We start from the raw sequence: 11,723 nt of genomic DNA, 5'->3' as shown, positions 1-11,723 counted from the left end.
GAGTGAGGTTTGCTGTAGTGACTGTCGTAGCTTGGGCCAGAGTGAGTCATGTTGAAACAGGTTGAAACAATGGTTTGGTCACTGGGTGTAGGTTGGATTTCTGATGGGGCTTTTTAGCTAAACATTTTATAGATGATAACTACACCCATGAGTGGATTTAAAGTGACTCTATGTACTCTAAATGTAATGTAAATTAATCGATTTTCAAGAAATGCTACAATTTCAAATAGCCCAATTTTATCATTGGCAATGCCACTGAAACTAACAATTTCTGCAGATGCTTGCATTACAAGCCTACCAGAAAGGTATGCCCCTGAAGCCACTGGACGGTTTCAATTTGAAACATTTATGCAGGAAGTGTTGTGTTTCACTGATAGCAGCTTTACAGCAATCGAAAACAGAGGAGAAACAGAGATGAAACAAATTGTATTAGTAAATGAAATATTGCCTCTGTTAAAAAGAGAAAGTGAGAGCAGCATAGGTGTTACATAATTGCTGTCGTTGAACTGGTAGAATTATGAAGAAATGGACATTATGCAGAATGTAGGAAGTGTTGAGTTTGTTTTTCAATCATTATAATTGAACTATTTAGAGAAAGGGAATGTCAGAGAAACATACAATAGAGGAGCGACAGTATATAATATTGACCAAATTAATAAGAATGACTAATAAATACACTAACATGTGCATCACAATGTCGTCCATGAGAGTGGAATTTTTTTGTGCTTTTCTGTTTTAGAGATTGTTTAGGGATGCATAAGAATCAGTTAAAAGAAGTCTAAAATTAGAGCTATTGTTTGCTTTAATGTATTAATTATATAATTTCAGATTCATAATAAATTTAGGGGGTGCCAACAGCAGCACAGTACTGTTAACAAAGCATCTCTCCATCCACTTGTCCTAAACGTGCTTTCAGAACACACTTTTCTCTCTTGAACTCCACATGTAAACCCCACAGAAGGTTTCTGCCTCCTTGTGAATGATACCAAGCACTAACAAAACTACCTATATGAAGCTTTTGTTTTGGAGAGGAGTGGAATTTTGCATAATGCTGACTGCTACTAAAGAATATAATTTATCATATCATATCATATATATTTTTATGCATGTTTTCAAATGTATGTTAGGATTGATGAGAATTTGAATACAGATCACATCAGTTGTGTACTGAAGCTGCTGATGGCCAATACTTTTTAAAATGTTTAGTCCCTCTAAATGGACAGTTTGTTACTCCTGTCAAGCTTTCTGTTCTCGGACCACACATATGGCATTTAACAATGATTATAATGATAATAGTGCCAGATTCAATATTCTTTGTCATTTAAGAACCAATTTGTCCTTGATTTCAGTCAAAATAACGCTGTTTGGTTGCTTAAGTTATGTAGCGTACTTGCTCATATATTTTTTAACTGTTTTCCCTTTTAACAATAGACTAAAGGGTTTAAGGATGAGGATGTGTTTAGAATAAGTGATGCTACCTTGGGTAGATGGACATTATTCCAAATCCCCCAAAAACTCAGATGACAGAATACACTTTTAGGAACGGTTTAGACACAGTGGGAAAATACATTACATTACAGTCATTTAGCAGACGCTTTTATCCAAAGCGACTTACAATCAGTAGTATATTACATATCATTCACCCATTCACACACTGATGACAGGCTACCATGCAAGGTGCCACCATCAGACTCTAACTAACATTCATGCATCCAGTCCACACCGATGGCAAGCCTTCGGGAGCAACTTGGGGTTAAGTGTCTTGCCCAAGGACACATCGACTGCCGAGGCCGGGTATCGAACCACCGACCCTCTGATTGGAGAACTACCTTACTCTCCACTACGCCACAGCCGCCCTCCAAAATACTCCACAGAGGATGTGCAAGTCGTAAACAGGGCATTTTTAATGCATCCTGTAACCTTATTAACTAATCTAATTAGTAAATATGCTTACGTCTGGCATTCAAAGTTATGCTACTTTCCTTCTGTAGGTAGTGAGCGGGACATGCTACAATGGGACATACGTCGGTGTGGGTTTTTGAAAGGCTCAATAAAGACATCACATTCCAAACTACTGCACATTGCATATGTCCAACAGCATCAACAAGACCATATATGATTATTAAAACCAGATATCAGACCCAAAGTGTAGGTCGGACACTCGGAAACTGTTTAAGTGATTTAAAGATAAGATAAAATTCTGTATGCTTTGCCTCCCCAGGACCCCAGGTTCAATGCTGAGGTGGACCTGATCACAGGTTACAAAACCCAGAGTATACTTTGCCTTCCCATCAAGAACCACAGAGACGAGGTAAGTCAATACACACTAGAGCCGTACATAATGTTTGTTGAACGACTTACAGGAAGTCTGATGTCATAGAAGTTAACCATAAACCCGAACCAGTGTGTTCTATCTTAAGGTGAACCTGGCTTTTCGTTTGTCAAGATAAGAAGAGGCAAAGCTTTAGAGAAAAGATGACAATCTGTATGACATTTTCATCACTCAATGTCCACTTACTAGCTTCCTCCAGATCTGTCGAACTCGACTCTTGGTTGTTCAGCAGACAGACTTTTCTTGTTTGTAATGGAGATGGCTCAGTTGTCATTATGTATGTGCAGTATGTTAGTATTGAACTCCATCTGTCGACAACTGCGTAATCGACATAACAACTGTATAAACTCCACTCACTGAGGGAGACCATAGGATGCAGCTGACAGTTCTGAAAAAAGCTTGTAAGTAGACCTTGAGTTGGTCAAACTAAATACATGTTTAGACTTTTAGATTTTGGTTCTTGTACTTTGTGGGGGCCCAGCTAGTTATTATTGCTGTATGGTGTTTACAATCAAGATTATAAAAAATAACAGAAGTGCCCTTGAGCCATTAAGACATGTAGCTTACACTCTATCCGTTGAGGTACTGGATAAGCTGTTCACAGTTTTTAAAGTTACACTCTCTTTGACCAAATGTAATCTTTAGATCAGTTTCTTTTTTAATAAACAGCATTAGCTACGCAAGCCTTGTTGACGGGATTTCTGGTTGCCTTGAGATTGTTGAATGAAAACCTTATCATCAATCGTGTGCATAATTTCAAAGAAAAGTTGTTTTAAATATTTACATTCACACTGTGCATATAATGTAAATCAAGACATAATATTCACAACTTGACTTTGAAAGTATTTTCAAAATACAAGTCAACAAGTTATGCTCCAATTCCTTTTTTTTTCCACTAGATCTATGTACAGGAAGTCATTCTTATTTGTATAACCCTTTTCTGTTGTGTTTCCTCTGTCCTATCTTTCACAGGTAGTTGGAGTGGCTCAGGCTATCAATAAAAAATTTGGGGAGGACAGTGCCTTCAGTGAACAGGACGAAAAGGTCAGTAAAGTCCACCGGTTCACCTACAAGAACCACATGTTGTTAATGTGTCTGAATTGAGAAAGTTAGAAAGTCTCTACTAAGGAGTTGGACAGACTGATAACAGAAGCATAACCTTAGCTGTTCTGACCCGTGCCACATTCACTGAATATAGAACTGTCCTTTTGTCCATCTTTCCCCACCTGTGTGGGTCCTTCCTTGTATCATCTGGTGTTTCCTTTCTCCTCAGGACTTCTCAGCCTACTTAGCCTTTTGTGGCATCGTCCTGCACAATGCTCAGCTCTACGAGACATCGCAGCTAGAAAACAGACGCAATCAGGTGGGTCAGTGTGAATGTGTCTATGAAGGTGTGTGTACACCGCAGAGACAAAGCTCTTAACACAATGTATTATTCGTGTTTGAATGTGTGTGTGTGTGTGTGTGTCCAGGTGCTGTTGGACCTGGCCAGTCTGATCTTTGAGGAGCAGCAGTGTCTGGAGGTTTTACTGAGGAAGATCGCAGGAACCATCCTGTCCTTCATGCAGGCCCAGGCTTGTACCGTCTTCATCGCTGACGACGACTCCATGGTCAGCACACACACACACACACACACACACACACACACACACACACACACACACACACACACACACACACACACACACACACACACACACACACACAAACACAGGGTCACGACATTTTTATACTCATAACTCTGTAATGTGTAAATTACTTATTTTCAAAGCACTAGTCTGAAATTAGGACATTAGCTTTTGGAAAGAAATAACATAAATATCTTTAAAATAGCTTAATTCTGACCCCCACTATCTGGATGTGAAAGTGCTTTGTGGAGGGGCTAAATTAACCCAGTAGGAATTAGTTGCTAGCTTAAAGTTTAAATGATCAAAGTAGTTGCATTGTTATCAGAATAAATGCATCATGTCATAACAATTGGAAACACATGAAACTGTAAAAGTGGAGGCTTGGCCAGGAAATGGTTCTTGGCAAGCTAACAAGTGGATCACTCTGTCTTTAGTGGTGGTCGTTCAGTGGCGACATACCACTCAGAATACGATCGAAACATGAGGTTTTTATGAAAGCAGATAGATTTCATGAAGTAGAGACTTTGTTCTTTCCTCCAACGTGTCAGTTTGTAGTTGGAGCAGCTGACATCATTGCAAAACGGAGAAGACGTAGCCGTTATTTAGTTGAAAAGATTATATATTTTATTTTAATGAATAATTTAATTTTGATGGAACATGCACCAGGTTGAAATCCTTTACAAATTCACAGTGTTATTATTCAGAGGTTTACAATCGAGCTGCCACAGCAGTAAAACTGGTAATTAATTCCAATCAGCTTGGTTATCAATGTAACCTAGAAAACATCAAAAACTAAACTGTACTGTACTTTCCATCACATTACTACCCTCCCCTGTGACCTTTGATCCCCATACTTTTCATCTTTGTTATTCTGATGCATGTTGTAATCTACAGGTCACATTTTCCAGGGCACGTTCTACATAACATGGAATGGAGAGTAATCTCACCACACATATGTATGCAATCTAAAAGTATTTATTATTAAACCTTAGATCTGAATAGCACTTCACTGTGTGTCAGCTGCAACATTTTCACCAATTTACATAAAGTGACAGCTGTCCAGTTGGCCATAAAAAATAAAACTTGATTTGTTCAGGCTTGGGTGCGATTTTACAAAAAAAATTCCAACAAAATACAAAAAGACTTGAGTTAACATGATTGAATTATAGTTTCAAAGCGTCCATGTTCAAAACAGTTGAGATCAACAAAACAACTACATCACTTGCAAGGTTGACATCCTTACACACATGTAAAATGCAGGTTATACCATAGAGCTATGGACTGTCAGTACCAGATGCTTCCACTAAGCAGGATCAGATTCAGAATCAGATTCAACATCTGAGTCAGAGTCTGATTCAGACACAACAGATCCAATTCATATTCCTTCTCCTCACTAAATATGCCCTCCATAACCAGGAACTAACTCCCCAAATATATTCCAAACTGTACCTACCTGTTCATGTTCAAATCTCAGTTCAAAACTCACCTTTTCAGAACTGCTTTTAATGTGTGATTAATAAGTGTGTTGAATATTTTAGTGTGTTTTATATGATGATTTTAACTTGTTCAAAGTGTCTTTGAGTACTATGAAAAGCTTTTTATAAATAGAATGTTTCATTATTATAATTATGTTTATTCTTATGGGTATTTTTAACCCCAGGGCTCACTAGCAGGCTAATCAGGCCCTACTGTGTGTATGATCCAGAGTAACAGGATGTTGCTGGTGATTAAAAAAAATAATAATTTCACTGCTGTGAACACCACTAACAAAATTCTGTTCTCCTCCATTGTATTGAGGTTTTGGTCTCAGAGACAGATACCTCAAAACCTGAACAAATACAACTAGTTAGCTGCAATGGCTAAAACACTAGAGGAAAATGAGTATGAATTTGTTTTATATTTTCTGGAATTTTGGCCAACATAGGCGCCATAGGCTCTGTTACATCTCACATTATTATACAGTGTGCATAAGTGTGTGAGTGTGTTTATCATGAGAGGGAAACACACACACACACAAACTTTGTTATATAGTTTACATCTGTGTGTGTGTGCGTGTGTGTGTGTGTGTGTGTGTGTGTGTGTGTGTGTGTGTGTCTGTGTGTGTCCCTCTCATGACCTCAAAGTTACCAGACCAGCTGTCTCCCTTTCTTTTATATCACTCCCTGCTTCTCTCTCTTGTCTCTTTCCGTACTAAACATTTACTCTGAGATTAGGGACTTTTACTGGCCTTATCTGCCAGACAGCCCTCTGTTTACAGGTGTCAGTGTTAAATGTCTGCAGTCTCTCAAGCAGGACCCACAGGTCTTTGGATTTTTTAACGTAACCTTTCCCCTAGGAAAGGAGCTTTCCTGTAGGAAGTCTAGTAAATGACAGTGCTGGTCTTTAACACTTAAACGTACCAACAATAACACAGGAGTTTTCAAGATGTTGGCCTGCGTTGGTTCACTGTATTTTACTACAGTGTGTGGCATCTGTTTAGAAACAGCGATGTGCTGTCTGTTTTGTTAGTATGTGTTTGCGTGTGTGCATAATGCACTATGCCTGAGTGTGCTAAAATGTGTATGGTGTGTGAACGTGAATGTGTGTTTTGGAGTATTTTGACATCTGGCTCGCCACTGTCAGCGTTTTGTTCTTCTGAGTTGCTTAACCATCCACAAACTGGAATTAAGTACAGGTGTCCTGAACATATAAGGTGGTGTGTTTGAGTGTACGTTGTATCAATCCCTGCAGTTGTTAAACAGTAAACCTACTGTTTTCTACTACTCATGATGATTCATATTTGGTTTTCTGTTCTGAAACCTCTAGCACTCTGTGAGACTGAAGTAAAGCTTTGTTTATACTCCTGCTTGGTGCCATAGCGCGGGCCTCCACAGATGGCGCCTAAGCTCCGAGCATGAACCGAGGAATTTATCTTCTATGTGCTGTGAAGAATTAAACTGTAAAGAATCAAAAAGACAACGAGTGTAACCCATAGATATGCCCATAGACTGTAGATGTAACAGGCAAAATGCATTAAACCAACCTTCATGATGCAGAGGAGGAAATGTTATTATCTGTAAACTCATATCTCATATTCATGGATTACTTTATTACCTTTATACAAGCCTTGTAAAGAAAAAAAGTCTAGTATGACATGCATAATAAAGAAAAAAAAGAAGGTTGAAAATCCTGTAAACAATTTGATTGGCTGCAAAAAAAATTCTCATATGAAGATTTTTAAGACATCCTGTTTATAAAGCATCTAAAAACCAATTGATCTTCTTTGTATAATCCCTAGACATGTAAATTGTGCGTTTACCAGTTAATTATTTGTTAACGGATACAAATTTAGAGGTGCAAGACCAAGTGACGCAACCTCTTGTGAAGCCTGTGCGTCCCTTGTGCCGGCTTCACTACCGCGAGTATGAACTAAGCTTTAGGCATAGAAGTGCTTTGAGCCAAAAGCTAAAATTGTCATGGCAACATAATTACAGTGAAAATCTAAACATTCAAATTTCTTTAAGGTCAAAATTCCAAACTTGTAGTTTAAAGAACAACTTTTACTACAACTATATTGAGAGACCAACGCGATCCGGCCTGTTGCCTTTTATCAGGCAATCAGGCTCTACCTACTTGGAAGTAGGTAGAGTTGTGGAAGAAATACTCTGCTTCTACTATACAATTCTGCGTGGCACTCACAATAGAAGAACACAAATGTTGTAGTGTTGAGGCTAATGGGAATGTCTTAAGATTGCAAGTATTTGGTATAATATATAAACCAAAATATCAGACAAATTGAAGTTTTGACCTCATGGTGATGGTAAAGTTATTACGACGCATTCTTGGGCAAAATGTTTGCCTGTATTAAAATGTATGGTAATTTGTCTAATCGTTTCAATTTAAATCCCACTTGTCATCCTTATGGTCGCACTAGTCAGGAGATCAACAAAGTCAGTAAGATTCATTGTCTGGGAACCGTGAATGTCTGTAGCAAAATACCAAATCATCGAGTACGTTGAGATATTTCCCTGGATAAGTAAAAAATTTGACCTGCAAGATAAAAAGTCAGTGAATTACAAAAGTCACTTGGATTATCCCATGAGGACTATGAATGGCTACCAAATTCCATGGCGACACAGCCAGTAGTTCTTGATATATTTCTGTCTGGAATAAAGTAGTAGACCAACTGACCAACGTCGGACTGACTAGATCCTCCCTAGAGCCACCCTGTTAGCATGGCTGATACTACTTGGTTCAGGCTGGTCTCATCCAGAATTTGTAGTAATATCGGTAAAAGAGTAGCTATCCAATGAAATTGTTTGTATGTTATCCACCTAGTCTTAAATGAGGACTTATAAAGAATGCTTAATCACACACTGGGCGGTTTGGAGGCGAGTGGATGGGTCCAACAAACACGGATCTTTCAGTCAGAAGACCGAAGTTGATGTTTCTGTCTTTTTTAACAAAAACAACAATCTATTCCTACCTAAGTGGTTATGTTGCCTAAACCATCTTCACAGTTTCTTTTGAATTTTTTGGAAAGACTGTATGACTTTATTGAGCGGAAATTGAAGGGATATCATCCGTACAGTTGTGTGAGGATACGTTGTTGGTTATCGTTAGAGAAACCAACGACTTTTAGTTAAAGACAGGTTGCAAAACAGTTTCTTGTGTTAAAGTCATATGATCACCTGAACTTCTCCTTGAAATTATTTTGCAAATCTCTTACACTGTCATCATGCTACTTCTGCCTTTGCTACTTGGACCATACTTGCATGTATAACTGCACAGGTCATTTGTTTTTAAAATAATTTGAACAACCAGTCAGTTTTCTGGGTGGGATGGTCCCAGATTTCTTTCCTTTTGTTTTCTTTTTCCAATGCTCGGCTCCACTATTAAACACATAAATCACGCAGTTTGTTGTGTTGTGCTATGAATAAGTAAATGGCTGGAGGTCCGTTAATAATATGAGCAGACTGCATTAGATTGATGTATCTGATGCTGATATCTGCATGTGAAAAACCCTCATGTACATGCCAAAGGAACCATTCCAAAGGAACATTGACTGATGCTTCCAAAGAAAATGAGAAGACAAGGGTGATTTATTTCAATATTCCTACATGGTGGAAAAAAATTCCATTATCCTGTGTCATCCTGTTATAAACTTTCCAGCTTGACAGAGACCCCAATGAATGTCATAACATTGCCAGGTCATTTGCTGTTTAAAACAGCTTTATTACCCTCACCTAGATAGATCAGGATGAACAAATTCCATAGAGTGAAGGTGTGTGTATGTGCGTGCAAGGGTAGAGGGGGGATTTTTCCAAAACCAAGAAGCCTTGTCCATCTTTAACATCCTGTCCCCACCTCTTAAAGATGGAAAAAGGATCCCTTGCGAGAGTTTGGGAGTGCAGGTTGAGAGAAAACAAGTCCCTATAAGGTGGGGAAAGGCGAAACGAGCACTGGAATGTCGAAATAAACTCACTCTGGCAAGGCTTGATGGGTAATAGATCAACGTCCCTTTTCTTGTCCTTGGAGATGGTAATTAGGCAGTGTGCGCGATACCCCTGCTTAACTTACAGTATTTGGATGTTGGGTTAAGCGGTAACGGCTTAATTGGAGGATTTGGAAAGAAAACACACAGGGTGGACGTCCAGCAAAGATCGTAGGAACTTTTTTTGAGGTTAGAATCAAGACCAAATCAAGACCCTGTATTTATTAATCTGCTGTCACCTGATTCTAATGGCATTATACCCAGTAGAGTTTGCCCCCCAGCACATTGCTCCTAGTCACATTGCTCAGGCTGTAAAATCTCAGACACAAACTTGTTTTTATTCTTTTTGCAGAACTCCTTCTCCAGTGTATTTCACATGGAATACGAGGAGCTACATGAAGTCCTAGATGCCCCAAAAAGGTAAGGTAATCGCCCTCAACTGAATCCCATCCTTGAGTCAGCAAACCATCCTTTTTCCAAACCACCCTTAGATAAGGTTCGTGTTCAGGCACTTGCACGAGGAGTCGTTATCATCATACAGCATTTACAGTCACAGAGGGAGAAGCAGACAAAAGGGATGTAAGGCAAGGTTTTGGCAGTCATGCAAGACAAAAGCCAAGACAGAGCAGTTTGTAGCGCTGATTTGCAGTCCCATGGAATCTTCTTCAAATAATCTGCTTTCTTCACATGCAAAATTACCAGACATTTGATTGCCAGCTTTCAGCTCAAAGCTTTTTTTCTCATTACCCAGGCTCTTCTGGCCCAATACACTGTCTTCAGGGTTTATTTGACGGCTCCTCAATCAGAACCTGTTTATCATGATGAAGTGGGCCCCCTTTGACTGTCTTTGAGGGGGTCGAGACCTTTCCAAGAGGGTCGTCATCACGAACACAGTGGTTTTGAGGTCAACATGCACTCTTATTGCATGTGACAGCTATATTAGTTGCATATGTGGAGAAGCAGTTCTACTACAGCGGATGGAGATGTGAAGCAAACATTTTTTACCTGTGTGTATTTTTATAACATAAGATTAGATAAGCCTTTATTGATCCCCAGTGGGTGATTTGGTTGTTCCTGCAGCACATGAACACAGTGGTTACAGATAAATACAGAAAGTAAAATAAATGAATACTGTATACAGCAAAAAGCCACCTTCAGTTGTCACATCAAAGTGATTGTGAAGAGTGATTAGACAAATCCTTACTAAAGGTGAAGGGTAACTTTCTAGTCTACTGCCACTTAAAGAGCTTTACACTACATAACTGGGGATTGAACCGCAGATCCCCCTATTAGTGGATGAAACGCTCTTACTCCTGAGCCCCAGGAAGGGGGCACAAGGAGCCAAATGGCAGTATTCAAATTGTTATAGAGCAAGCCACATAACTGCAATGTCCCTGGTTTGATTTTGAAATGATAATGACTCTTAAACAGCATAGTTATCAAGGAGAAACGAGAAAGGACACAAAGAGACAATAAAGATTGGCCAATCAGAGAACCAAATGATTTAACAATTGACAGTAGAGGGTCAATATGAGAAGCAAATGATTGGATGAGGCTACAGCAGCATAGCTTCCTGACATCCACTCGTGCTGCAGCCAGGAGGAGTGAATAAGCTGTGATCTGATTTAAGAGGCAATGACATAACCCCCCCACCCCCACCCCTCACTCTTGTCTCCAGAGCGGCCTGGCCTCCCCAGTTGCTACGCAGCATCTCAAATTAAATCTTAATCTCAGTCCAAGCAATAGAATTGGACTGTGTGTGTGTATGTGTGCATATGTGTACAGTTGTGTTTGCTGTATACTGTAACTCACCAATATATGGGCTTGATATTAGTCTTTTAGTAATGTTTGGCCATCAGTACCTGAAATAACATGTGCTCCAGTTTGACAGATTACATAATTATAGTATAATTTATGATGGGTGCAAGAACCCATCAACATGATTTGATAGTAATGAGACCAGATCAGATTTTACTTAAGTTTGCTTTTGTTCCAGCTAAAACTGCTGTGTAGGTTTCCCATAATGCATCAAAGCTGAAACTTGGAATTACTCAAAATATTTTTTGGCAGAAATGATCAAATTCACAAATGTCAAATCTCAGTCCTGTGTCAGGCTGTGAGCAGCCATCAATTGTGATTGTAGCATGAGCATACTTAAAGGAGCCAGTGAGTATTATTATGAAGGAAAGCAAAACAAAGCAAACCTTAAGGTTTTAAGTTATAAAAAAGAAAACATATTGAGTCAGGGTTCACTTACTAGCATATTTTCCATATCTTTCAACCTCACCTC

The 11,723-nt window shown here is 39.0% G+C and overlaps 1 protein-coding gene across 2 annotated transcripts in view; it reads left to right on the top strand.

The window, feature by feature from the left end:
• pde5ab (phosphodiesterase 5A, cGMP-specific, b) overlaps nucleotides 1-11,723 on the top strand; it is a 49,920-nt gene that overhangs the window by 8,229 nt on the left and 29,968 nt on the right. For both annotated transcript variants that reach the window (XM_054601583.1, XM_054601584.1), the window contains 5 exons: nucleotides 2,222-2,311; nucleotides 3,305-3,376; nucleotides 3,606-3,695; nucleotides 3,805-3,942; nucleotides 9,786-9,853. In XM_054601583.1, coding sequence (XP_054457558.1) covers nucleotides 2,222-2,311; nucleotides 3,305-3,376; nucleotides 3,606-3,695; nucleotides 3,805-3,942; nucleotides 9,786-9,853 — 458 coding nt within the window. The remainder of the gene's footprint in view (nucleotides 1-2,221; nucleotides 2,312-3,304; nucleotides 3,377-3,605; nucleotides 3,696-3,804; nucleotides 3,943-9,785; nucleotides 9,854-11,723) is intronic.

Source organism: Anoplopoma fimbria, chromosome 7 (genome assembly GCF_027596085.1).
Source record: "Anoplopoma fimbria isolate UVic2021 breed Golden Eagle Sablefish chromosome 7, Afim_UVic_2022, whole genome shotgun sequence".
In the NCBI taxonomy this organism is placed as follows: Eukaryota; Metazoa; Chordata; class Actinopteri; order Perciformes; family Anoplopomatidae; genus Anoplopoma; species Anoplopoma fimbria.
This window is presented reverse-complemented; position numbering and strand designations above follow the sequence as displayed.